The 25,953-nt window shown below is 34.8% G+C and overlaps 1 protein-coding gene across 1 annotated transcript in view; it reads left to right on the top strand.

Moving 5' to 3' along the window:
* The window catches only part of BARD1 (BRCA1 associated RING domain 1), a 71,304-nt gene extending 48,737 nt beyond the window's left edge, over positions 1–22,567 (top strand). Inside the window, exons 7-11 of the mRNA XM_059052785.2 lie at positions 3,291–3,399; positions 9,184–9,316; positions 10,102–10,194; positions 19,737–19,834; positions 20,880–22,567. Coding sequence (XP_058908768.1) covers positions 3,291–3,399; positions 9,184–9,316; positions 10,102–10,194; positions 19,737–19,834; positions 20,880–21,212 — 766 coding nt within the window. The 3' untranslated portion in view covers positions 21,213–22,567. The remainder of the gene's footprint in view (positions 1–3,290; positions 3,400–9,183; positions 9,317–10,101; positions 10,195–19,736; positions 19,835–20,879) is intronic.
* The last annotated feature ends 3,386 nt before the right edge of the window (positions 22,568–25,953 follow it).

The raw sequence follows: 25,953 nt of genomic DNA, 5'->3' as shown, positions 1-25,953 counted from the left end.
GAGCAACTAAGCCCGTGCGCCACAACTACTGAGCCTGAGCTCTAGAGCCCACGAGCAACAATTACTGAGCCCACATGCCACAGCTACTGAAGCCCATGTGCCTAGAGCCTGTGCTCTGCAAAAGGAGAAACCACTGCAATGAGAAGCCTGCACACCGCAATGAAAAGTAGCCCCCTCTCGCCGCAACTAGAGAAAGCCCACGGGCAGCAACAAAGACCCAACGCAGCCAAAAATAAATAAATAAAAGATAAATAAATTTTAAAAAATAGTCACATTGATACTCCCTTGTGACTTGTCCTCCATGTACTGCCTATTTTTTTAAAAAGAATAAATCTATATATATTTTAAACTGATTTTTCACATAAATCTGTAAGCAAAGTATTATTCCATTCAAATATTATGAGAAAAAAAGTTTAATGACTTTCTTGTGCCCACATAATAGAGAAGTCTTACGTATGCTTTGTCTTCTCTTGCTATGGTTTTCGAAGGTGTCACATAAAATACTGTGTCTAATTCCAAATTTCAGTGGTCCACAGCACAGCAGAATCATGACAGGATTTAATAGGCTCCATCTCTCACGAAGCAGGACTAAGGGTTAACTGATTATTTCAATCTGTAGCATTTTTAATATGCCATTCTCCAGTTCATTAGCAATGCAGGAGGGCTAAGGGTTTAGCAAATTGTGTGTAAGTAGAAGCCATCCATAATCCAAGTGGAGAAACCACATGGTTAAAAGCCATATCAGATAGTAAGCTTTTGTATTAAGGACTCTAAATGTAAATTAGGATCTTGCTAGTCATTTTATGAAGCTGTTCTTTAGATGGTGAAGACATCTCACTTGTTTAAAGACAGTTGTTTCATTGGTTATTTTTTAATTTAAAGTCCTCATTAGCTGATGGTCGTTCTTTGGGAAGTAGTTTCACTTAACATTTTTAAATGTTGTCATAGTTGACTTTTATTTGTATTTGTGTAAAATATCTATTCTGTAGTTACTGTGCCTTAAAGTACACTGATTGGTCTCTTAAATTTTATTTCCTTGGAGAAATCTACATTTGTCTTTGTGAAAAAGTCCTTATGTGTGCATTGATTGGGTTTTTTTTTTTAATGCATGTAGTGACCTTTTTTTGGTTTGTTTATTCATTTTTGAACTTGGTGATTTAAGATCTAGATTATTGATTCCTTTTTGATACATACTTACAGCATATGTATGTGAGGAGTTTGTATATTTGGTACATGGGCATAATAGAGAATGAAATTGCAAAGTATCAAGTGTAGTGAATGAGACCAGCTACCTTTTGAAATAAGGTGAGCTTGTCTGCTTTAATGTATGGGAATTTGGGAAGACCCAGTTTCCAGTACAGTAACTTGTGTCACTTTGCTGTAAATCAGGAAGTTGAAATACAGTTGATTGTATTGTACTTCAGTTCGAGAAAAACTGTTGCCAGAAGAAAGTTACAGGTTATAGGACCTGGGCATATAGTTGAATCTGAGAATACACATTGATCAGTGTTTTGTTTTGTTTTTTTAACATCTTTATTCGAGTATAATTGCTTTACAATGGTGTGTTAGTTTCTGCTTTATAACAAAGTGAATCAGTTATACATATACACATGTTCCCATATCTCCTCCCTCTTGCGTCTCCCTCCCTCCCTATCCCCCCACCCAGGTGGTCACAAAGATTGATCAGTGTTTACATAGCACTTTCCCAAGAAGAAAGAGTGACTGAACCTGATAGTCATGAATAGCAGTCATTAGGGAAACATTTGCTGTGGTTCATTTCTTAATCTTTTAGCTTTCTTTTCCTACTCTGCCATCAAAACAGCTTTCTCCAAGGTCATTAATGACCTTATATCTAAACCCAGTAGATGCTCGAATCCCTCATCTCTCTGCCCTCCAGGCAGCATCAGAGTTGACACCTTCTTCCTTCTTCTTCCCCTTATGTTTCCCTCCGTTTCCTTCCAGATCTGTTTCTATACATTTAATACAAATTAAAAAACTGGTATTGTACCAAGTTTATAATTTTATATCCTGTTTAACACATTGAATTTTTTTACATGAACATTAATGACCATTATATAGATATCCTGTAATCTTAAAAAACATAGAAGATTTTATTTATTTATTTTTATTTTTATTTTTATTTATTTATTTTTGCGGTACGCGGGCCCTCACTGTTGTGGCCTCTCCCGCCGCAGAGCACAGGCTCCGGACGCGCAGGCCCAGCGGCCATGGCTCACGGGCCCAGCCGCTCCACGGCACATGGGATCCTCCCAGACCGGGGCATGAACCCGCGTCCCCTGCATTGGCAGGCGGACTCTCAACCACTGCGCCACCAGGGAAGCCCCATAGAAGATTTTAAAAGAAATGCTCATTTTAGAAAATTTTTCTGCCATGGTATAATAAATTAAAATCATTTTGAAACCATATGTAAAGAAGTGGAATAATAGACAAGGTACTGTAGTTTTAACAATTTATTTATTATTGGAAGACTAGTCATGGGCAGTATGGAATATTGTTGGAACGAACGGAAGGAAAATATGACCTTTGTCAAGTCATTGGAACCTTTCTCTCTGTTTTCTAATCTATGAAATAACCATTGTACCATGTTTCTGAGGTCTCTTCCAGTATAATATTCTGTGACTCGTGAATTAGTGTATGCTGGGAATTCTGCGTCAGCATGTTCTCTGCATCACGTCAGTTTGCTCTGTGATGGCTGTGATTATTATAGATTATAGTGTACATACATAGTAAAAGTTTTTTTTAAATTAATTTTTAAAGTGCCCTGTTTACTACTTTATTAAATTGTTTGTCATGTGGCATAGTTTTCCTTCTAGTGGATCTAAATTCCTATCTTGTGAATTTATCTAATTTCTTTATTTGTTTATATAGACTGTGGAGCCTATAATAGCTACAGTAAATGATTTTTATTTGCATTTTAAAGCATTTCACCCCACAGTGATGAATGATTATGAAGCTATATTTTAAAATATGAATATGAATATACAAGAATACAGAGTTGTGAAAAAATTCATGTGTAAGTAACAATATATTCAGTTAGAAATACTCCCTATAATGGTCTGGTGTCAAATTGAAATTTTATATCTTTTTTCTATTCAGCAGCTTGTGGTACTTGATCCTTATGCCTTGTGTGAATTCTTGAGTCATTTATTTTAGTAAAAATTGTATATTATTAAGGAAGTTGAAAAAGTTGTTCCACTAGTGTATTCATTTAGTTAAGAATCAAATCACACATTTTATTTACTTAAACCCATCTGCACTTATTTTACCAGTAACATATTTGGTCTGCGGCCTGTGGATTATACAGACAGTGAAAATATGAAATCGCTGTTGCTGCTACCAGAGAAGAATGAATCATCATCAGCTAGCCATTGTCCAGTAGTGAGTATGGTTTTAGCTTGGGGAAATTTATGTATTTTATTGAAATCAGCTATAAAATGAACATAATGGCAACATTTCCAGTTAGTGAACTGCTTTCATTCACCCATTATTGAGCACTTCTGTGTAGTAGCTATTGTGAATTCAAGTTCAAAGACATAATCAGAATAAATCAACAAATACTTATTGACCTGCCCCCTCTATGTTTTAGGCAGCACTCATACGGCAATAAATATGACTGATAGAACTCTTCTTCTCAAGAAGCTTACATTCTAGTGAGAGCTAGGAAAGAAAAAGACTGTAAATATGTAAACTAATATAAATAAATAATTTCGGAAACTTATAAATGAGTGCTTTGAAGAAGATTTTATAGAGTGTAATGGTGTGGAGAATGGGGGCCCCCCAAAAGGCACTGTTTTAGCTGGGTCATCGAGGAGGGCCTTTAAAGAACCAATACTTGGTCTGAAACCTGAATGACAATGAGGGGGCATCCAGGTGAATATCTGGAGGACAAGTGTCCAAACAGAGGGAACAGCAAGTATGTAGGCCCTTCAGTGGATGACCCTGGTGTATTTGAAGATTAGAGAGAAGGTCATTATTGCTAGTGAATAGGGCATGTCTAAGAGTAATGGGAAACCATTGATAGGATTTAAAGCAAGGAATGGTATGATTTGATTTATGCTTTAGAAAGTTCACTCTAGCTGCTTTCTAATCAAGAGACATGGGGTGGCAGCAAGAGTGGAAGCAGGGAGATCACTTAGGACTGTTTCTTTGTGACAGGAGAAAGATACTGTCCTGGATTAAGGTAACAGCAGTGGAGATTATGAGAAGTAATGAGATTAGTATGTATTTTTGAGTTAATGCCACCAGAACTTTTGGATGGATTACATACAAAGTGTGGAGAAGGAGTAGAATTAATAGTGGAGAAGATGGTGGTGCCATTTACTGCCTTGTGGCAAGAATGCCTATTCCTTAGGAACCTCTAGTTTAGTGGGGAATATGGATGTAAAAAAAATTATTACACACTGCAGTGAATTTGTAATACATGCCGTAGAAAATGTACAGTAGAATCGTGAAGGAAGAAGCCGACTTTAGGAGGGATCAGAAGAGAAGGTGACAAGGTGTTTAAGTAAGCCTTTAAAGGTACAACTTTTAGCAAGGTATCTAATAGAATGCTAGTGGCTGCAAATAACAGAAAATGTTCACTCAAATGCTTAGAGACAACATATTATCTTATATAAAGATAATCCCAATATAGGATAGCTCTGAATTTGGTTAGGTTAGCAATTACGAGGCTGCACCAAAGACCCAAATTCTTTCTGTTCTACTTCGCCATCCTCCACTTGGTGGCTTTGTCCTCACTAATCTCCCTCCTAGTGGCTGCAGGATAATTGCCACAATTCCAGATGTGACAGTGTCTGGCATTAGGACCAAAACCTTTCCCAGAAGCCTTCCAGTGGACTTTCCCCTTTATGTCTTACTGGTCAGAACTGGTCACACAATTGTTTTTGGCGTACATCACGGTTTGAAGATAGGGTCAGTCCTTGAAGAGTGGGTGTCTGAACAAAATTAGGATTCTCTTAGTGTGGAGGGATTGAGGAACGGATTTTGGCTGCCTGCTGCAATCAGGTGTACGAAGCAGGGATGGCAGGCCAAATCTAAGGGACAGCTGGTCAGAGAAACAGAGACACGAAGGACCTTGGAAATTTGAGAAACTAGAGTTTAGTGTTAGAGGAGCATGAGGTGTGTTAAAGAGGAATTGGAGGTAAAGAGATTGTGAAAGACCTTGAGTTCCCTGTGGAGGAGTTTAGACTCTATTCCCCAGTTAGTGGGGCACCTTCAGCATGTCTCTAAGTGGAATGGGACTCTGCAGGGGATGGTTGGGGGCAGGCTGGGACTGAAGACTGGTTAGGAGGCTACCGAAGTGGGATCCAGGTGTGAAATGGTGAGCACTGGAACTGCAGGTGGTGGGGGAAGGAGGAGGTGTGTGGAGAGGAGACGAGGGGTTTTAGAGAGAGAGGGATGGTGGACGCACTGTATCTTAGCAATTGCTCAGATGGGGGAAAATGAGAGAAGAGGATGAGCTGAGATCTAGAACTGTTCAGAGAAGACTTCTTGTCTAGTGAGGGCCGTGGAGTAGTGATTGACCCCATTGTTTAAATAAGGAGGTAACCGAAAGTGTTTATAATTTGAGGGGGTCACAGGTGCTGTCACAGGCTGGTTAGGTTACCCTTATACTTTGAAAACTCTTAATGTCTTGCTCTAGACTTCAGCCTTTTAAGTGTGCCCCTTCTATAGCATTGGAAGAGAACCTAGAAATTAGCAGTTTAATTTCCTCATTTTGTAAATGAGAAAACTGAGATGTAGTGTGATTTGCCCAGGGTTAACCAGCCATAGAAAAAAAAAAAAACTTTTAAAATGGATCAATTAGAACTTAAATTTCTTAAATCTTAGATCAGCATTTATTCAGTCCCATCATACTTAACTATAAATTGGCACTTACTTTATTCATTTGGACTTGAACTCAGCTGGCAGAACATAACATAACTAAGTTGTCATCTGCCAATGTTTCTTTTATGTAAAAGCTGGGAAAGAATTATTTTAGATATGTCAAAAATAAAGATATCTTTATGGTATTATCGGAATCTGAGAGTGGCAATCTTCCTTTTAATTCAACTATGAAGTACTATCGTGTTTTTATTAAATGTAAGAAACCTATACTTTTTTCATGTCACATGGACATAGCCTGTGAATATCGTTATTTACTATCTTAATGGTAGATCCTTGGCTAAGGAAACCATACTGAATGGTAACAAGTCCTTAAGTTGAAAGGGTTGTTTATTTACGTGTACTCATTAAAATCAAGCTTTGGGATCTGCTTCCCCAGCCACTATCAGACTCCCTTTCACTCATCTTTTTCAGCCACATAGGCTGCCTTGCTGTTTCTTGAATCCTCCCCGAACACAGTCCCATTTCAGGTCCTTAGCATGAGCTGTTTTCTCCACCAGGAACAAATGTAGGGAGCCAGATGTACACGTGGCATGCTTCCTCACTCCCTTCGACTCTTTGTGTTGTTTTTCAGCTCCTATTATTGGTAAACTCATTAATTTTGATAAATTCAGAATAACTAATTTTTCTAAGAAAAAGTTTCATATCTAATTATTCCTTAAATAAGAGTGTATTTAATGCCAGTGTACATAATATCTAATCTCTCTAAAAGCAGAGTATTGAAACTTTTTGGATGTTTTCTGAACATCTTTTGAACCTCCTCGTTCTGAGACCTCTGCTTACTCAAATCAGATGCCTTCCCCACTCCCACCTCCCACCCCATATCAGAAATGTGGCTTTGATAGCTGTTTGCTTTGTTTTATTCATTTTTTAAAGAGCTTTCCTTAACTATGAAAAATTAGTGCCAGTTTCTATTTTTTATTCTAATTTAGAAACTGGATAGGAAAATGCTTGACCCACTTTGGTGCTTTCCTGAGGTTGGTGGAAATAGTATCATATGCTATATTTAGAATTGATATCTTCATTTTTTATTTTGTGCAGAGAACTACTTTAGCTGAAGTGGAGTTATATAAATTGAAAAGTAATGTGTTCCATTTAGAGCTATTTTATGGCACTTACTTGTATAACTGACCAGAATATTTGAAATGCTGTTTTTTAATATTATTGTATAGCATTTGAATGATTGATGAAGTAGACTGAACTATTTTCATCGTATGGAGTGTTTACAGTGTTTAGGTTAGGCATGGTTACCTCATCTTATAATTTAGTGAATAGGAAAGATGAGTGGACAGAAATGTGATGTCAGTATGTGTGTGGTGTGTGCACAGCATATCCAGGAAAACCTTTGCAACTTGAACCTGAGAGAAAGAAGTAATTCAGGAAGCCGAACTTTTAAGTGTTGAATATTGCCATTAAAGAAACTTTTTATAGGGCTCCCCTGGTGGCTCAGTGGTTGAGAGTCCGCCTGCCGATGCAGGGGACACAGGTTCGTGCCCCAGTCCGGGAACATCCCACATGCCGCAGAGCAGCTAGGCCCTGTGAGCAATGGCTGCTGAGCCTGCGTTGTCTGGAGCCTGTGCTCCGCAACAGGAGAGGCCGCAACAGTGAGAGGCCCGTGTACTGCACAAAAAACAAAAAAAACTTTTTATAGAAATCTTTAAAAAAATGTCTTGAATACACATTTAAATACATAGTAGAGTCTTACTTAATGTATTTTGAGTGAATGAATTATTGAGATCAGTCTGTTTACAGTTGTAGCCAACAATTTATGCGTAATATTGTATGGCATCAGACTGGATAAATTAAATTATCACTACTCAGATATGTGAAGTGAATATTTAATATCAATTTTCTCCAATCTCTTTGCTGAACTATACTGGTAATTATACCTGCAGTGTTTCACTCATGTTCTGTGGAACTTTTGAGAGCCCAGATGTCCAGAATACATATACACTCATACATGTAGAAGGACCCTTTGTATGGTGTTTGAAAATTAAACTATTGTGTTTGGCTTTTTATCTTGTAATACAGTAGTGCTGATTTACGTTTTCTTTCTTATCTGCTGGGTCATTGCTTTTCTTTTATCAGGTAGCTTTTGGCTAACTCTCACTCCAATTTCATTTATTAAATTTCTGTTGTCTACTATTGAAAACACTGTCCCGTTGCTTCTTTGAATCTTTCATGTCTAATCTTTAACGGTATCCATTGGTGCCTCCTTTTTATTCTTGTCTTTTTTGTCTTCTGTAAGTTCTAAGTCTTTCTATTAAAATGAAAATATTAGTCTTTGTTAGATCACTTCCCTTTTCATAAGCTGCATTGACTTACTACTGTTGGTGGATCTGATGTAACTTTGGTATTCCTTTGTCTGTTTTCACTTTCTTGGTTTCGAGAGGTAACTGTTTTAGTGTTAAAATTTTGTTTTCTGTCTTTGAGATCAGTGCTGTTCTAGAAGCCTTAGTTTTCTTTAATATTTTACGTAATCTCAGTTTAAATTTAAAAGACCAAGTTGAGTTTAACTCCATTGGAATAAGTTAGTTGGGGGGAGATAGAGAATTGATCATTTTAAGTGGGTATTTTGGGTTACTTTAAAAAGAGGGGGGAGTGCTTACTGGTGACAGAATGAAGTTGTAAAACCCTAGAGAGACCCAATTTAGCATCAGGGAGGGACTTCCTAGTGGCACAATAGTTAAGAATCCACCTGCCAGTGCAGAGGATACAGTCTCGATCCCTGGTCCGGGAAGATCCCACATGCCGCCTGGAGCAACTGAGCTCGTGTGCCACAACTACTGAGCCTGTGTTCTGGAGTCCATGAGCCGCGACTACTGAGCCCATGCACTGCAGCTACTGAAGCCCGCGCACCTAGAGCCCGTGCTCTGCAACAAGAGAAGCCACCGCAATGAGAAGCATGCGTACTGCAGTAAAGAGTAGTCCCCCACTCGCCGCAACTAGAGAAAGCCCCTGCGCATCAACGAAGACCCAATGCAGCTAAAAATAAATAAATAAATAATAAAATAAATTTATTTTAAAAAAATAGAATCAAGGAAACAAGACATCCTGGGTACAGACAGCTAGCCCCAAGTATTGTTTTATTGAGAGAAGGGGGTAAAGAAATAGAAACAGTTATTCACATGCATTGAGCATTAAGGTTCAATGGAAATTTTGGGGAATTACTAGATAAACTAAGGAATGAAATCCAAGCTTGTATCAACTGAAAGTCAGTTTAATTTTTCTCTAATCTTTAAATGTTTTTAACACTGACATCTCCTCTTCCATTGACAGGTAAATACTGGTCAGCGCAGGGATGGACCTCTTGTACTTATAGGCAGTGGACTTTCTTCAGAACAACAGAAAATGCTTAGTGATCTTGCAGCAATTCTCAAGGCTAAAAAATGTGCTGAGTTTGACAGTACAGGTGAGGATTATTTATTTATCTTTGGTTGAAGATTTTTTTTTTTTTTTTTTGCGGTACGCGGGCCTGTCACTGTTGTGGCCTCTCCCGTTGCGGAGCACAGGCTCCAGACACGTAGGCTCAGCGGCCATGGCTCACGGGCCCAGCCGCTCCGTAGCATGTGGGATCTTCCCGGACCGGGGCATGAACCCGTGTCCCCTGCATCGGCAGGCGGACGCTCAACCACTGTGCCACCAGGGAAGCTCTGAAGAAATTTTTAAATGGCTAATTCCATTGTAGAGCTCCCTTTGATAATTTATATGTTTTAACCATTGGGATCTGACTATATACTTTGAATCTGGTAATAATTCTGAAATGTTTTTACAGTTATAAACTACTTACAAGTCTTAATTTAGTTAGGAAATATAAAGTTTAAAGCTTTGCACCTATTTTAAGACAGAACAGTACGTCAGAGCAATTTTATGAGTTTGCTAATGACAACTAAATTGTAATGCAGCGTAATGCTTTAATTCCTTAGTTATAATTTGAAATAGAAAAGAAAAATATGTGTTGGCTACTGTGGCCTTAAGATATATGGTTTATGATCTGGTTTTTCATGTTGGTAGCCAGAATAGAGAATGAAACTAAATAAAAGAAGTCTTATACCTAAGTATAAAAATTGTTGCCCTTCAAGAAAATTCAGGTGTACGTTTATAAAATGTAGACTAACTGGTTATAAAAAGCAGACTGGTTAAAAAACTATTTTGGTTTATATTTCTGTTTCTCTTATTGCATTTTTTGTTCTCCAGTAACTCACGTCATTGTACCTGGTGATACAGTTCAAAGCACCCTGAAATGTATGCTTGGGATTCTCAGTGGTTGCTGGATCCTAAAATTTGAATGTAAGTATTAGATTTGGGAGAATTACAAAAGGAATTAAGTAATGAAATAAAATGAAATTGACTAATTTCATTTTTATAATGCACTACTGCCAATAATTATTTAAGGACCTTATGCTAATTTTTTTTGCCTCTGGTTAGTCACTGCATTTTGAAAAAGCATCTTATATTAATGGTATCATTTAGATGTTCTTAGTAAATATCCACAAGTATGTCCTGGTTTCAAAATCTTTTATTCTACAGTACCAACTATTTTAATCAAGAGTAAGTGGATCATGTAATAGACCTGTAAGCTTAAACAATCTGTATTACCATTACATGATATATTTAACTTAATAAATGCATGTTTTAAATATACAACTATGAAATGAAAGTAGTTTATTGCTTTCCCTTTTTGATTCCTAAAAACTTAACTGTATAACTCTCTTTTGCTCTCTTAGCTAATATGGTATATTTTAGGAAGCTGTTTGGCAATTTAGACTGCCCTGTACTACCTGGTTTGGGGCAAATACACTAGGTAGTCTCTAAACCTCTGATGAAAATATGGCCCCATTACCCCTTTCTAGTTATGTAGTCAAACACCACTACCTTTGGAGCTGCCTCTCACCTTCCCAGCTCTCACTTGTTTGTTTTTCTTAACCTTGGATTCACCTAGGACTTAACAAAATACAAAGAAAGCTCATGCAAGGTTATTTTCTACTCCTCAATCACAAAAGTATCTACTTGTGATATGATGGCTAATATAGGACAGTGAAATGACCTTTTTTGCTAACTAATTGTTTATAAAAGAATGGTGGCTATAAAGGGGGTACACAGGGAATCTTGTTATGATGCAGTTGAGTATCTTGATCCTAGTGGTAGTTATGTTACACAGTCTACACATGTGATTGAATGTCAGATGTACGTGCGCATGCTCGCACACATACACACAAAAGAGAGCATGTATAATTGATGAAATCTGAATAAGTTCTTTGGATTGTATCGGTGTCAAATTCTTGCTTTTGATAATTGTGCTATTGTTGTGTAAGATGTTAACATTGGAGATAGGGTGCATGGAACCTCCCTGTATGTTTCTTTGCAGCTGCCTGTGAATCTATAATTATTTCGAATTAAAAAGTTAAAAAAGAATAGTGAGTATTTTTAATGAAACTTTCCTTTTAAGGAGCAAAGGATGGATTAGTTTTGAAAAATCTTTTGTTTTATAGCTTTGTGTTTTGAAGGTTTTATGACAGAGATGCTTGACTTAATCAGAATCTTTATATTATTAATTTAATCTGTTGTTTGAAATTAACTTGGTTTGTAAAACAGTTTCCTTTTAGCAACTGATATTCACGTCTTTATAAAATACAGCTACCACTTTTCTCGTGATGGTCGTCTCCACTGATTTGCAGAGTCAGCTGTGACTAGTCATGCTACTCTCTCTGTTCTTGTCAATATCTGTTACTAGACTCTGCCTGTCAACCAGTTAAACCAGTATGATAAACAATTGGACTGATTGGCCATTTACATAGAAAAAAAAGGTTTCTCTTTATGTCTCTTATTTTTGAACTTTCATTTCCCTTTCTAATCTGTGGCAAGTCTTATTGGGCCTCAGTATTTTAAAAAATGACTTAAAATGGTTCCATGATTATAGATTTTTGTACAGAACTTGTGTCAGAAACCTTGCCTGTGGTTTTAGGAAGGAATGGATTTTCATGATAATAAGGTCTCAGTAATAAAGAAGCCATGTGAAATTTTGAATATTAAGACATTTACCACTTACCCAGTAAGTCTAGTTCTTGTGAATTCGCCAGACTTGCATCTGGTTACGTATACAGACTACATGATTCATTTCCATAATATCTGCCTTCTTTAAGAAATGGAAGTTTTTTCACTTTAATGGCTTGGTCACGTCATTTTTATAGAATCACTGATGGACTCAAGCTGACCTAATAGCGTGCTGCTTGGTGATTTTCACAGTAGTGAATAATATACTCTAATATCAGTCATTCTTTTAGGATAAAAGATGGATGGAATCTCTTACTGAAGTTCATATCCCCATATTGTCTAATACAAAGTTCAAATAGGTTTGAGAAATAGGTTTAGGGTTTGAGACAATTACTTTAAATAGCCATTGGGTTTATAAAAAGAAAGCAAGAACCCTCAAATGCTTTCTATCCTAATACATTTTTCTATGGTTTCTGTGTTGTTCTTAATGTCAGGCAACTTAGTGTGATTTAAAAAAAAAATGTTCACAGCTATTCAAAACTAGTTGAAAACAATCTATATTAAGGAAAGATGTGGTGGACCAAAGCTTTCAAAATTAATCATAAAGATTTATGACTTATTAAAACTAGATCTTGTGTTTGAGGATATCTACCAGCTTGCCTGGTAGACAGAAGCTTTACTGGCTGAACTATATAGAAAGTTTAGTATCAACTTTTATGGCATTTTCCACAAACCAAGTAGATTAAAGAGGAAATTTCATCTAAACTTTCTCTGTAGAGAACTATCTTATTTAAAAACTTAAGCAAATTTAAACAAATTAACAAAAAGAATTATACAAAACAGTCTGGATCCATTGGATCCAAACTTAACTATTGGAAGTCTTCTGTTGAAACTTATTTTGTCTTAATTGGTTCATATCTCTTATTTTTTTATATTATATATAGAGAGAGCATCTTACAGTGTCATAGTTAATGAACTTTGAATGAACATTCTAAGAATAGGGCATAATTATACTATTGTGCTAGCCATTCTGTCTCATCATATTTATCTTACAAATATTTTATCAAATGGTATTTATCTTTATTTTACAGAAACGGGAGATACAGCTAGGAAAGTTCCTTCTTCAAGATTAAATTTGTGCCTGAGATTCTGCTTTAGTCCTAGTTTTGGTGCTAATTCCTCACAGGCAACTAATAACCATCCCCGTACAGGGTGAATTTTGGTAATTAAAGAGGTGACTAGAATGAAGATTAGAAGATATATGAATATGCCATTTTATTCATCTCTTAGAGAATGAAAAAGGTGGAATTGCATCCTAAGGATGTAAACTAGCCTTCAGAAAGTGAAAATGTATTTTACTGACCTGTTCTTTCAGTACACTGCTTTCAAAATCTCCTCTAGCCTAACCTTTTTTTTAAAAAAAAATTAATTCTGCCTCTTCATTTCTCATCTCATTGTGAAGGGGAGAGCAGATGGTTGTCTTCTTTCATAATCTCTTCCTCTTCTCCACTCTCGTCTAAGTTTAAATAAAATTGCTGCTATAGAAGTTCTGAAAGGCCTTAGCACCTAAGGGAATTGCTGTGGGAATGTGCCAGACATTTTGCACTGGACTTGTGTCTGTGAGGAGAGGAAGGGCCAGATACGGTGTTTCTTTGTTTTTGTTTTAGATGAGGAAGATGGAGCCTAAGAGGCAATCATTATATCATCATTTTATAAATAACTTCATAATCAGATTAATAAACTTATACTTTTCTATTAAAATTTATTCAAATGGATGTTGAGTGAGCTGTGGAATTTTAAAAATACAGGTAGCTTTTACTAGTCATATTTTGCTAATTATCAAAAAATAAATATACCCCAAAGCATTTCTGTCAGCTAAGATTGATTAGGCAACTTCATGCTTAGAGAAATATTTTACAAAGATTGTCTAAGAATAAAATAAAATTAACATCTGTTGATATAATAGTCCTACTTCTGAGAATATACTCCAAGCAAGTAATACAAAAGAAAGAGAAAAAACTATTTGCATTGTTATTTCTTATAGCAAGAAGTAGGGGGGAATAACCGGAATATGAGAAAATTAAGAACATTCTGGAATGCTTAAAGGTGTTTTCTGAAAAAAAAAAAAAAATTTTATATGATAATTAGTAGGACTGAAATATGAAAGAACAAATTTGTTTAAATTTTTTAAAGACCATAAAACAATTATATCTTCACTGTCAATATATAAATGTGTGAATATGTACAGGGAAAGAAACAGTCAAAACAGTTGTAGATTGGTAGGTAGAGGTCTTTTTGTTTATAACAGTTTTAAAATGAGTGTATGTCTCTTAAATTCAAGTTTTTTATGAAGAAATTCAAATTCTTAAGTTCTAATAACAATTAGATCTTCTTTTTGATCTTTTCTAAAAATTAATGGGTAGGTAAGGGTTTCATTCTTAATCAGAGAAATTAGAACTTGTGTATGTATATTGCTCCAATCTGGTACACCAGATTGTTGATACCTGTTGTGCAGACCTAGCAGATAAATTTTAATATGGTTATTGTCCAGTAAAAATGGAAGTCTTACATAAATATTTCAGTTTTAAATATATGACTAAAAATGAACACCAAGTATGAATTTTTAAATTATTGAGAAAAATTTTGGACATTAGGCTGAGTTTGGTCTTTAACCACATTTATAAAGAGAAGGATTGTTTTGATATTATTATTCATAATACGAGGTTTTAGAATTGATACCCAGATATTGCCCAAGCAAATTTTATGATACAGTATTATATTTTTTGTGATAGAATTTGACCTGCTTCTCAATATGCATTAAGTAAAATAAATAAATTTAGCAAACTATCCTATGAGGAAATGTATTTTTATGTGTAAATATGCTTATAATTAGAATATTGGCTTAAAAAGTAGCCAAAAATAAACAGTTGTTCAATGGTATTTATATGAAAACACAAAATCTAATGATCTGTGACAGTTGATTTCCTAAATCTAAATGTTTATGATAGCACGAGAGGAGCATTTACCTTTTATTTTACATTTTTAGCCTTCATTTTATTGTTCTTCCACTCTTCACTGTGGAATTTCATAGTATTGGGCTTAGCTCTTCTTTTACTTGCCATCCAATTTTTAAAAAATTACAGTGAGAGTGAAAGTTGTTTTTCCATTTTTGTCATTGTTGTAAAAAGTTTCCTCTTAAAAACCATTTCCTTTTGTCTGAAGTTTAGTGATATCATAGCCTATTTGACTAAAAAGCCTACTAGAAAAGCATCTAAAAATATTTTTTTTTGTTTTTACAATTTGGGTGTTCATTTTCAATGCAATCAGAAAGGAAATTCTTCAGTGTTTATTTTACTAATATGCGGTTTTCTTGAGTTACATAAGTGCCCAGTTTAGATCTAATGACATATTTATTAGGATTTTTGATTTTGATATAAAATATTTGATTCTGTATTTTCTTTTTTTTTTTAGGATAACATTTAGTGTTGGCTAAGAGTAATATTTAATTCTGATTTTCAGTGCTATTTCAGTTACAAATAGCCAGTGGCTTCAGAAGAATAACAGTTCTTTAAATTAGGAATTTATTGCTCTAGCTTTTGAAGAGAGTAAGCACATTCTGTGGTCTTCATGGAGGGATACTTTCCCCTTTGGACATTTAACAGATCTCCATTTTAACGCTTCATTCTGTCTTCATTGTATTCTATAATCATTTGTATATAGCTGTAGATTCAGAAACCCTTTTTTCTACTCCCTCCCATTTGTACAATCCTTTTTTTCTTTCTAAAACTAGGAAAAGTGACTAAGCTTAATATAGATTAATGAACATCATCAGTGGTTCATGCAGCTGAAATGAAAATATACCTCCATGGATATATGTGCTTTTATGAGGTAGGAGGCAAGAGTGGCTACTAGAGATTCAGAATAAAGGAATACATTTCTGGATGGTACAAGCTTCTTTTAAAAAAAAAATCATATCCCAGAATTCATAAGCTACATTAGTATACAGATTCTAGACTTTGCTTAGGTAGCCAGAACTACTTTAATGACTTTGAGTTAATGACTTTGAGTTAAGCAGTACTTTGGGAATTGGGCTGCTTACCTCTATATAAAAAAGTAATGAAATCAGGGCAAAAGGAAAGCTTACCTGAAATGGTAGACATGATCTGGAGTACATCTGCACTGAAAAGAATCTTAGTTTTAATAAGATAGGTAGTTGATTCCTGTATTTCTGAAAAATGATAGCTTTGGTCAAAATCTTAAAATATAATAGAACATGTGAAAAGTAAGAAAGATGATATAAAGCATACATTTTACAAGGATAGTGGCTTGACACATTTTAACGTATATATATCATTCTGGCATATTCAGAAATCTCCTGTGTTTACATAAACAATATAAATTATTCATGTATAGTCGTTTCAGTTTGGATTCACATCCTCCTATTTAGCTGAGAAATTTATCTAGTGATTTGCATATGCATATTTCTTCACAAGAATCCATTTCTGCTGAACTATTTTATTGGCAGATAATGGAATAGTATGGACTTTATTAAGTACAAATACAAAATATAATTTGGTTGAGTTTTAGGATGTATTTTTTTATTGAAGTGTAGTTGATTTACAATGTATTAATTAGTGCTGTACAGCAAAGCGATTCAGTTACACATATATATACACTTTTTAATATTCTTTTCCATTGTAGTTTATCATAGGATATTGGATATAGTTCTGCGTGCTCTATAGTAAGGAAATATCTTTAAATTGGTGGCAAAAGACCTGTTTTAAAATTTTTATAATAGAGATTAAGGATTACAGTATATATTATACTTTAGATGAGTTTATGACTAGGAATGTTGTGAAAGTTCTGATAGTTTGTTTAACATGGAAAATAGATTTAACACTTCTTGCTGCAGTTTGCTTAACTAACTTATGTTGAGTAATTAAAACCTTAAAATATTATCTATTATTTAGGTTTGTTAACTAGGTAGTATTTTGGCTTGTAGATTCTTCCATTTCATTGATGATGTTAATATATCAGCATTTAGGTTGCTGAAAGTTTAAAGCATTTCATTCTTGTTTTGGTAAATCAGTTCAATTGAAAAGAAATCTAGGAAGTTGATATGAAATATAATTATCGTAAATGTCTACTGAGAAGTATGAACATTCTGAAACTCATAAGGTACAAATGAGAGAGTGGCAGCTTTGGCATCAGTCAGATTAAACAAACTCATTGATTCACTGAAGACAAAGCCAAATGCATTGTTCTCCCACCCTCCAACCCCCCACTCCCAGGTAGTCAGCAGTTTTTGACATTTTGGTATACTTTTTGGCTAATCTCTTAAAAATAAGGATCCTCCTATTTAGTCATCTGTTAAGTGGTTATGTCATTTATTTTAAGATACAGTATATTAAATCTGAGTAGAGAGTACCTGGCATTTCCTAAGATGCTTTATTTTTTTAATAAAATAAAGATAAACACTGATCTAGAAGTTGGAGGATATCTGAGTTCTCATCTCACATGTATCACTGGGAAAGCTGCTTAAATCTCTTAGTATTTAAGTTTCCTTATCTATGAAATGAAGAGGTTGATTAGACAAGCATCAAGTCAAATTGGCAATCTAAGTCCAAAACAGATACAATTTATGTGGTTTAGTTCAGCATAATCATTTAATTTTTGTGTCTTTAGGTATGATGTACATTTTCCTATTTGTTACAGTCTCCATAACTCCCTACCACTCAACACAAGGTTCCCCACATGATTATGTAATTTGAATGGCCCTTGTAGGCATTCGAGTTACAGTCTTAGGACTAGATGTCACACCGAGTTTCAAAAAGTTCTCCATGTTTTCTGTTCTACAATGGCAATTCTAAAGGATTGTTACAGACCTAGAAACTGTTCCTTAGTTTTCAGGGGGAAGCTGTATTTTCCTTCTTTAACTGATATTAAGTGGTAGAGAGAGTTGGCAAATTGTTACTTGGAATAAAAGGATATCAGAGGAACACATTCTTCATTTAGCTCAGTAATTGTAATTAGAGCATTGGATTTTTCTGCCTGCCTTTACAGAAATTTACTGAACAATTGCTATAAGGCTGAAAGTTTTGTGACTTGAGGCATATTTACACTGAAAGAGTACTGGCATCTTCCTCTGGGAGTGCCATGCTGCCCTCTTGGTCATCTCATTTCATTTCTCTTGATGCCATGCTTATCTCATTCTAGTATCTGTTAAGACTACATTCTGTTGATTGACTAATGCTGGCATATTGCCTGGATCAATTGAAACCATTTTAGTGTGCTTTTTTGATAGTTTAAATAACCGGTCAAATAAACCCATAAAATGGATAAGCAGCCAGCATAGGCACAGCCCATTTATTTATTTCTGTAGTTAGACATTAGCTCTTTACTTGTTACAGTTACTTGATATTATAGGAGTATTCAATGTTCAGTCCTTGGCTTTATATGCTGGCATATACAGTTCATCTAAAGATACTGGTATAAATGCTCTTCAAATATCATCAGAAAAGGAGGTTTAGGAAGGGGGTTACATGCTTAAGTGATAAAAAGTAAAAGTAATTTATATGTGAAATAATGAGTTTGAGGTAAGTCAGTGATTTGGCTAGATTGGTAAGTTTTTTGCATTGGTGTTTAATGTAGAACCAATATATGATGTCATGTAAGCACACTGTCAGTGTTTCTTGTATGATTTTGACCTAGTCAAAAATTTTATTTTGAGACTCATTTTCAGTATACAGTAAAGTTAATATTTTAGTATTAGCTTCATTGGAAAGATCGTTTTTTATACCCTGTGAGTAGTTATTAAAAATTCTATTTTTAAAATATAATTTTTACTACATGCAAAAAACCAACAATTTTTTATAAAAACCATCATATTTATGATGTTAGTGAGAAGAGTAGAATTCAGTGTAGCAAACTTAGCTAAATATGATCCTTGTATTGAAAACACTGGGGACTAAAACACAGGCAAAACCAGCAAAAAATTAAGAATCACATGATAGGGAATTATAGATATGCCAGGGTTGAGTGTTCAACTGGAATATGCATTAATAGTCCCAAGTTAAGAAAAAATTCAGTCCCTTGAAAAAGCTCTGCTTTTGGTGAGATAGATGTATTCAGTCATTAAAATATTCTAACTTTTATATATTACGCAATGTCTTGGAATATCTCAGTTGAAGCAGCTCTAAAACATTTGAAATATTCACCAAGTCATCTCTAGACTGGTGACTTCAGTGTGCACCTGTGAATTCCAAACACGTCCCAGACTCTGCTTTACTGTTTATTTTAACAAGAGCTGTAGAGTCCCTGTTATTTGACCAGCTTAATAAGCGAGGTGTTCTGGACTCAAGTACTTTCCTTAAGGTCAGATCACTTATAGTCTAACAGGAGGTTAGGCATAGGACTGCTGGAATGAGTGGGGCAGATGATAAGACCTCAGGGTCAGATCATTGTGGGCTGAACTAAATGAGGGACTTTTCATTCACTTTAATTTTGATAATGGTTATAAATTAAAATTTAGATTTTTATTTTTGTACATGAAATAATGTACTGATTTAGGTTTTTCAGAAAGAAAACTAAAATTTGTATTCAGTACTACTTCATTGCTTAGTCCTCTGAAGGAAAGATTTCTTACATTTTCTTTATATGGAAAACCAGTTTTATTACATTTTGTTTTGGCATAAGTAAGGCTTCTTTTTCTGTTTCAGAACAATATTTAACCATGAAGAAGAAAAATCACTTAGGTAAATGGCATAATTTCAATGTGAAAGAAATAATGCTCATTTGATATTTATTTTGCTTTTATCCTCGTTTTTTTTTTTTCCCAGGGGTGAAAGCATGTCTACAAAGAAAAGAATGTGAACAGGAAGAAAAGTATGAAATTCCTGAAGGACCACATAGAAGCAGGCTCAACAGAGAACAGCTGGTATTTTCCTTTTGATACTACTTTTATTGTTCTTATTATGACTTAATACTATTATTACCGTCAGGAAAAACTTCTCCTGCCCTTTCAACAAGTACAGGTGACTGATTAAAATTTTAATTGTGCTTATTTCAAGCACTTGATTCTGAGAGATGATCACAATGAGCAGGAAAAACCAGAAGGTAATAATTTCATACTGTTACTAGATTTGGGGCATCTTGAACATTCGCATAAACCTTTCAGAATCTGAGGTGAGTCTCAGATATAGGAAGTAGCTTGAGAGAAGACTTAGAGCTACTGTTCGGATTTAGTTAACCATGTCTTTATTACCACATATTGTAGTTTTAAGGGATAAAATTCCATTACTTTGTTAACATATAGGTATATTAAGAATGCCAGAGAAAAGTTTTTGTAGAAGGGACTTGTGAAACTTTTTCTGTAAAGCTCACAGAAGTGTGTTTCATATCTAGTTGGATCCCTAGCCATGGCCTTATAATGTATTGTGTTCTAAGGAAAACATCTCTAGAATCCTGGAGGCCACACTCCCACGTCACTGCCCTGGGGACCTTAGATTGGTAGTATATAGGAACCTAAATATGGATGGGCAGAATTGGAAAACTCCATAGAAAAGCTGTTACTCTTACAATTAAGTTTAGCTTGGTATCCGTGAAGCATGTTTCGGATACCCTAGGAAGGAATTCTTGGGACTTTAAGTCCCATGAAATATGAATAAATATTCTGGTATAAGACGCTTGATGAATAGGTTTTATGTGGATGTATAACACACACACAGACACACAGAGCACACCTAAAATGTGAGAAGAGTGAAAAGCACCAGAGTCTTAAGGAAAAAATTGTGTAGGAAACCTTTATTTGCGTGAGTATGTTTTTGACCTAAATGGTTTATTTGAAATACAACTTGTCCTAGCACCTCATTAAGTAGCTTCTTAACTGCTTGTGACTTTTCTTTTTATTTCCCTATTCATATGCAGTGTTTTAAAATACTTTGGTCTGCTTTTAATGAGCTTTTTTTTTGTTTTTTTTTCAGTTGCCAAAGCTGTTTGATGGATGCTATTTCTATTTGAGGGGAACCTTCATACACCATCCAAAGGACAACCTTATTAAACTTGTCACTGCAGCTGGGGGACAGATCCTCAGTAGAAAGCCCAAGCCAGACAGTGACGTGACTCAAACCATCAATACAGTCGCATACCATGCCAAACCTGATTCTGATCAGCACTTCTGCACACAGTATATCATCTATGAGGATATGTCTAATCATCGCCCAGAGAGAGTTAGGCAGGGCAAAGTCTGGATGGCTCCTTCCAGCTGGTTTATAGATTGTGTGATGTCCTTTGAGTTGCTCCCTCTTGATAGCTGAATCCTATACCAGATGTACATTTCAAATTGAACTTACACAGTGTGAGAGCCCAGTGACTGCACTGTTTTGATCATTCACATTTTTACAAATAGGTAGACTCATTCATACATTTTTTTCCCTTGAATTAAAAAAAACCAAATTGCCAGATTATGAATTCATTCTATGTTTACCATTTAGATGCGGAGATTGCTTTAAGGGATTTTTCTTTTTAAAACTGGCATATGTGTTGATTCATCATGTCTTTCTATTCACATTATCACCTGTCAAAGATTAATGAGAGGGGATCAGAACTGTTGGTTAAACATACAAGTGGTATCATTATGTCTCACCCTTTTAATGTTCTTTGATGAAAAAAATCCACACCTGCCACCAGCAAAAATACTTGCCTTCGTTTAGTTAGCAGATAATATTGTCAAATAATTTATTCTGGCTTTGTTATAATGAAAATAGATTACCTGGTCTAAATTTGCCACCATAGGTGTTAAATTCTTCTCCTGTCTACAGTTGTATTTATTTTGCTACTTATAATTTACTTGTTCCTACATTTTTGTTCCCTTTTTAAAAACAATCTTGTCTCTTAATCAGGAAATCATGATTTGAGTCTCAATATTACTGTTCTCTGGTGGTGAAAGTCAACATTGGGCTCATGATATATATTTTTATTGTATATATTTGCTTATTAATCAACTTATAACTGTTTATATATATATGTGTAGAACATTTTCTCTAACACATTTTAGAGACATTGTTAGTCAAATGTAAATAAGTTAGGGAGCAGTCTTTCTGGTAGACCTTACATATTGCTAAAATAATATTCCTGTAGCTCTTAATTTCTTTCTTCATAAATTGTTTTTCATTTTTGGATTGCTGGGGAGGCAGAAGTTGGTGATTACTTGATTTAGAACAGATTTTTGTCCAGGTGATACAAAAGGCTATGACAGTAAGTTTAATGGTAGTAGTGAAAAGGACTTATTCATAATATCAGGACCATCAAGGCTGCAGAATAGTAGACAGGACGTCACCTGAGGATGGAGAGACCTGGAAAGGTTACTCTGGTCTGAGTGTTCTTATTTGTGAATCAATAAGGTAGACTAGATCATTTAAAAACATTTTCTAAGTAGTAGAATTCTTTAATAAGTCTTTCTAGAAATTTAATGTACGTATAATATTAAAGACATGGAAAGGGTGTTACTGTTGAGACTTGCCAGTTTGGTCCCTTTTGGGCCAAAGGGAATAGTTTGGTAACCACTAGATTAGAATACTGAGATTCTGAAGTTCATGAACATTTTAAGAGCCATTTATTTGAAGTTTGAGATTCAGCTGATTATTTCAAAATAAAATTTACTTTAATCCCTTCTTTGACATGTTATTTTTCCATATGAAGAAATAAATTATGTGAACACAATAATACTGTTGACCCTGACCTTCAAGGGTGAATTAGCTCTGAAACACTCTCTCCAACCAGTATTGTGTTTGTTCCACATTTCATTCAAATGGAGAATGATAAACAACATATCACCAAGCAAATCTGAGGGGTTAGATAATGTCTGGATTAAATAATTTAAGTCTCTGGGATTTTGGTTGTCATTTTTGATTTATAACTGACTTTTAGTCACTTTCTATTGCCTCATTGGTCATATTCCTAGACAGGTTTGTGTTTGTTCCTCTGATCTGAATCCCCACTTGTAAACACACTTTGGGGAGTTGCTACTCGCTTTCCTTCATTCACTTTCTTGGTTTGTCCTCCTCCCTCTTTGTAGTGTTTTGTGTCCCACTCTTAAGCGGTTTTGTTTTTGGTTTCTTTAAATATTTATTTTGGCAGCAGCTAATTGATGTTAAGCTCTTAAAACTTGTATTTTCTGTATAGATATATTTGCAATTATTTTCATTTTTCAGTCATAGATTCAAGCTTCCTTTTTATTTACCATAAATCACTAAAGTTCTTTGTGCTTCCACATCTCTGTTTTTTCTACAGAGGTGACTTACTCTGCACTATTGAAGAACAAGCCTCTGCAAGACTTGTGAGGAAGTCTTTCAGCTGACAAAAGCTTGTCTTTTTGAGCACTGTATTTCTAAAGTATATTAGGTACTTTATTACTTAAACTTTTTTGAATGCAGTGTAACCTTGGTAGTTTGGAATCATCATTAAGACTCATTTATTACACAGTGATTCCCTTGTGGTTCATTTTTTTTTTTTAAACTGAAGTGTAATAGATGTAGTACTGTATCAGTCTCATGTGCATCATAGTGATTCAATATTTTATATACATTTCAAAATGGTCACCTTGTTAACTAGTTACCATTTATCACCACACAAAGTTATTACAATATCATTGACTATATTTCCTATGCTTCGCATTACATCCCCATGACTTGACTTTATGACTGGAAGTCTGTACCTCTTAATCCCCTTCACTGATTCTGCCTGAACCCAACCCGCCAACCCCTTTCCCCTCTGGCAACCACCAGTTTGTTTTCTGTATCTGTGAGACTGCTTCTGTTTTGTTTTTTAGATTCCACATATAAGTGAAATCATAGAGAAATTGCATTTCTCCGTCTTATTTCACTTAGCATAATACCCTTTATGTCCCTCCATGTTGTTGCAAATGGCAAGATTTCATTCTTTTTTTATGGCTGAATTTGTTGATATTGTATACAAACATTGTACATATAAGTCACATCTTTTTCCATTTTCTCTTGATGGGCTCTGAGGTTGTTTCTGTACCTTGGCTATTGTAAATAATGCTGCAGTGAACATTGGGGTGCATATATCTTTTCAAGTTAGAGATTGAGTTTTCTTCAGATAAATACCCAGAAGTAGGATTGCTGGATCATATAGTAGTTCTATTTTTAAGTTTTTGAGGAACCTCCATATTATTTTCCATAGTGGCTGCATGAATTACATTCCCACCAACAGTGTACAAGGGTTTCTTTTTCTTCACATTCTCTCCAACACTTGTTATTTTTTGTCTTTTTGGTCATTGCCATTCTAACAGGTGTAAGGTGACAAACACTGTGTTTTGATTTGCATTTCCCTGATGATTAGTGATGTTGAGCACCTTTTCATGTGCTTGTTGGCCATCTGTATGTCTTTGGAAAAATGTCTCTTCAGGTCCTCTGTCCATTTTTAAATAGGGTTGTTCTGGGTTTTTTTTGTTGTTGTTTTTTGTTTTATTTTTGGATATTAAGTTGTAAAATTCTTTATATAGTTTTGATATTAGCTCCTTATTGAATATATGATTTATGAATTCAGTAGGTTACCGTTTTATTTTGTCGATGGTTTCTTTTGCTATGCAAAAGCATTTTAGTTGGATGTAGTCCTATTTGTTTAATTTTGCTTTTGTGTCCCTTCCTTGCCTGAGGAGACAGCTTCAAAAAAATATGGATAAGACCAATGTCAAAGAGCTTACTGCCTATGTTTTCTTCTAGGAGTTTTATGGTTTGCCTCTAGCTTTGTTCTTTCTCAAAGTTGTTTTGGCTATTTGGGTCTTTTGTGATTCCATACAAAGTTTAGTATTCTTTGCTCTAGGTCAGTGAAAAATACCATTGGTATTTTGATAGGGATTGCATAGTATCTGTAGATTGCCTGGGGTAGTGTAGACATTTTAACAGTGGTAATTCTTCCAATCTATGAGTAAGGTATATCTTTTCCATTTATTTATGCTGTCTTCAAATTCTTTCAGAGTACAGGTCTTCCACCTCATTGGTTAAATTTATTGCTAGGTGTTTTATTCTCTTTTTATACATTTGTAAATGAGACTGTTTTCTTAACTTTCTGATAACTTGTTTTTGGTATATAGAAATGCAGCTGATTTCTATAAAGTTTGTATCCTGCAATTTTACTAAATTTATGTATTCCAGTAGTTTCTTCATGGCGTGTTGGATTTTCTGTATATAGTATCATGTCATCTGCAAGCAGTGACATTTTTACTTCTTTTCCAGTTTGGATTCCTTTTATTTCTTTTTTTGTCAGATTGCTGTGGCTATGGCTTTCAATACTACATTGAGTGAAAGCAGTGAAAGTGGCCATCCTTGTCTTGTTCCTGATCTTAGAGGAAAAGCTTTTAACTTTTCCCCAGTGAGTATGATGTTAGCTGTGTATTTGTCGTATATAGTTTTTATTATGTTGAGGTACATTTTCTATACCCATGTTATTGAGTTTTTATCAAGAATGGATGTTGAATGTTGTCAGATGCTTTTTTCTGCATCTGTTGAGTTGATCGTATGATTTTTATCCTTTGTTTGTTAATGTTAATGTGGTATATCACACTGATGGATTTGCAGGTATTGAACCCTCCTTGCATTGCTGGAATAAATCCTATTTCATTGTGCTTCATCATGATGTATGATCCTTCAATGTATTGTTGATGACTTTGGTTTGCCTTTTTTTGGTGTCTGGTGTTGGTATCAGGCTAATGCTGGCTTAGTAAAATGAGTTTGGAAGTGTTCCTTTTCAACTTTTGGGAACAGTTTGAGAAGGATAAGTATTAACTTTAAAAAATTTTGGTAGAATTCCCATGGGAGTTTTTAAAGTCCTGTTTCAATTTCACTACTAGTAATTAATCTATTCATATTTTATCTTTCTTCATGATTTAGTTTTGGAAGATTGTGTGTTTCTAGGAATTTAGCCATTTCTTCTAGGTTGTATGATTTTTTTGGCATATGATTGTTCATAGTAATTTCTTATCCTTGGCATTTCTATGGTATCAGTTGTAATTTCTCTTTCATTTCTGACTTTATT

Source organism: Kogia breviceps, chromosome 2 (genome assembly GCF_026419965.1).
Source record: "Kogia breviceps isolate mKogBre1 chromosome 2, mKogBre1 haplotype 1, whole genome shotgun sequence".
In the NCBI taxonomy this organism is placed as follows: domain Eukaryota; kingdom Metazoa; phylum Chordata; class Mammalia; order Artiodactyla; family Physeteridae; genus Kogia; species Kogia breviceps.
Note: the sequence above shows the minus strand (reverse complement) of the source record. Positions and strands in the feature narration are given on the sequence as shown.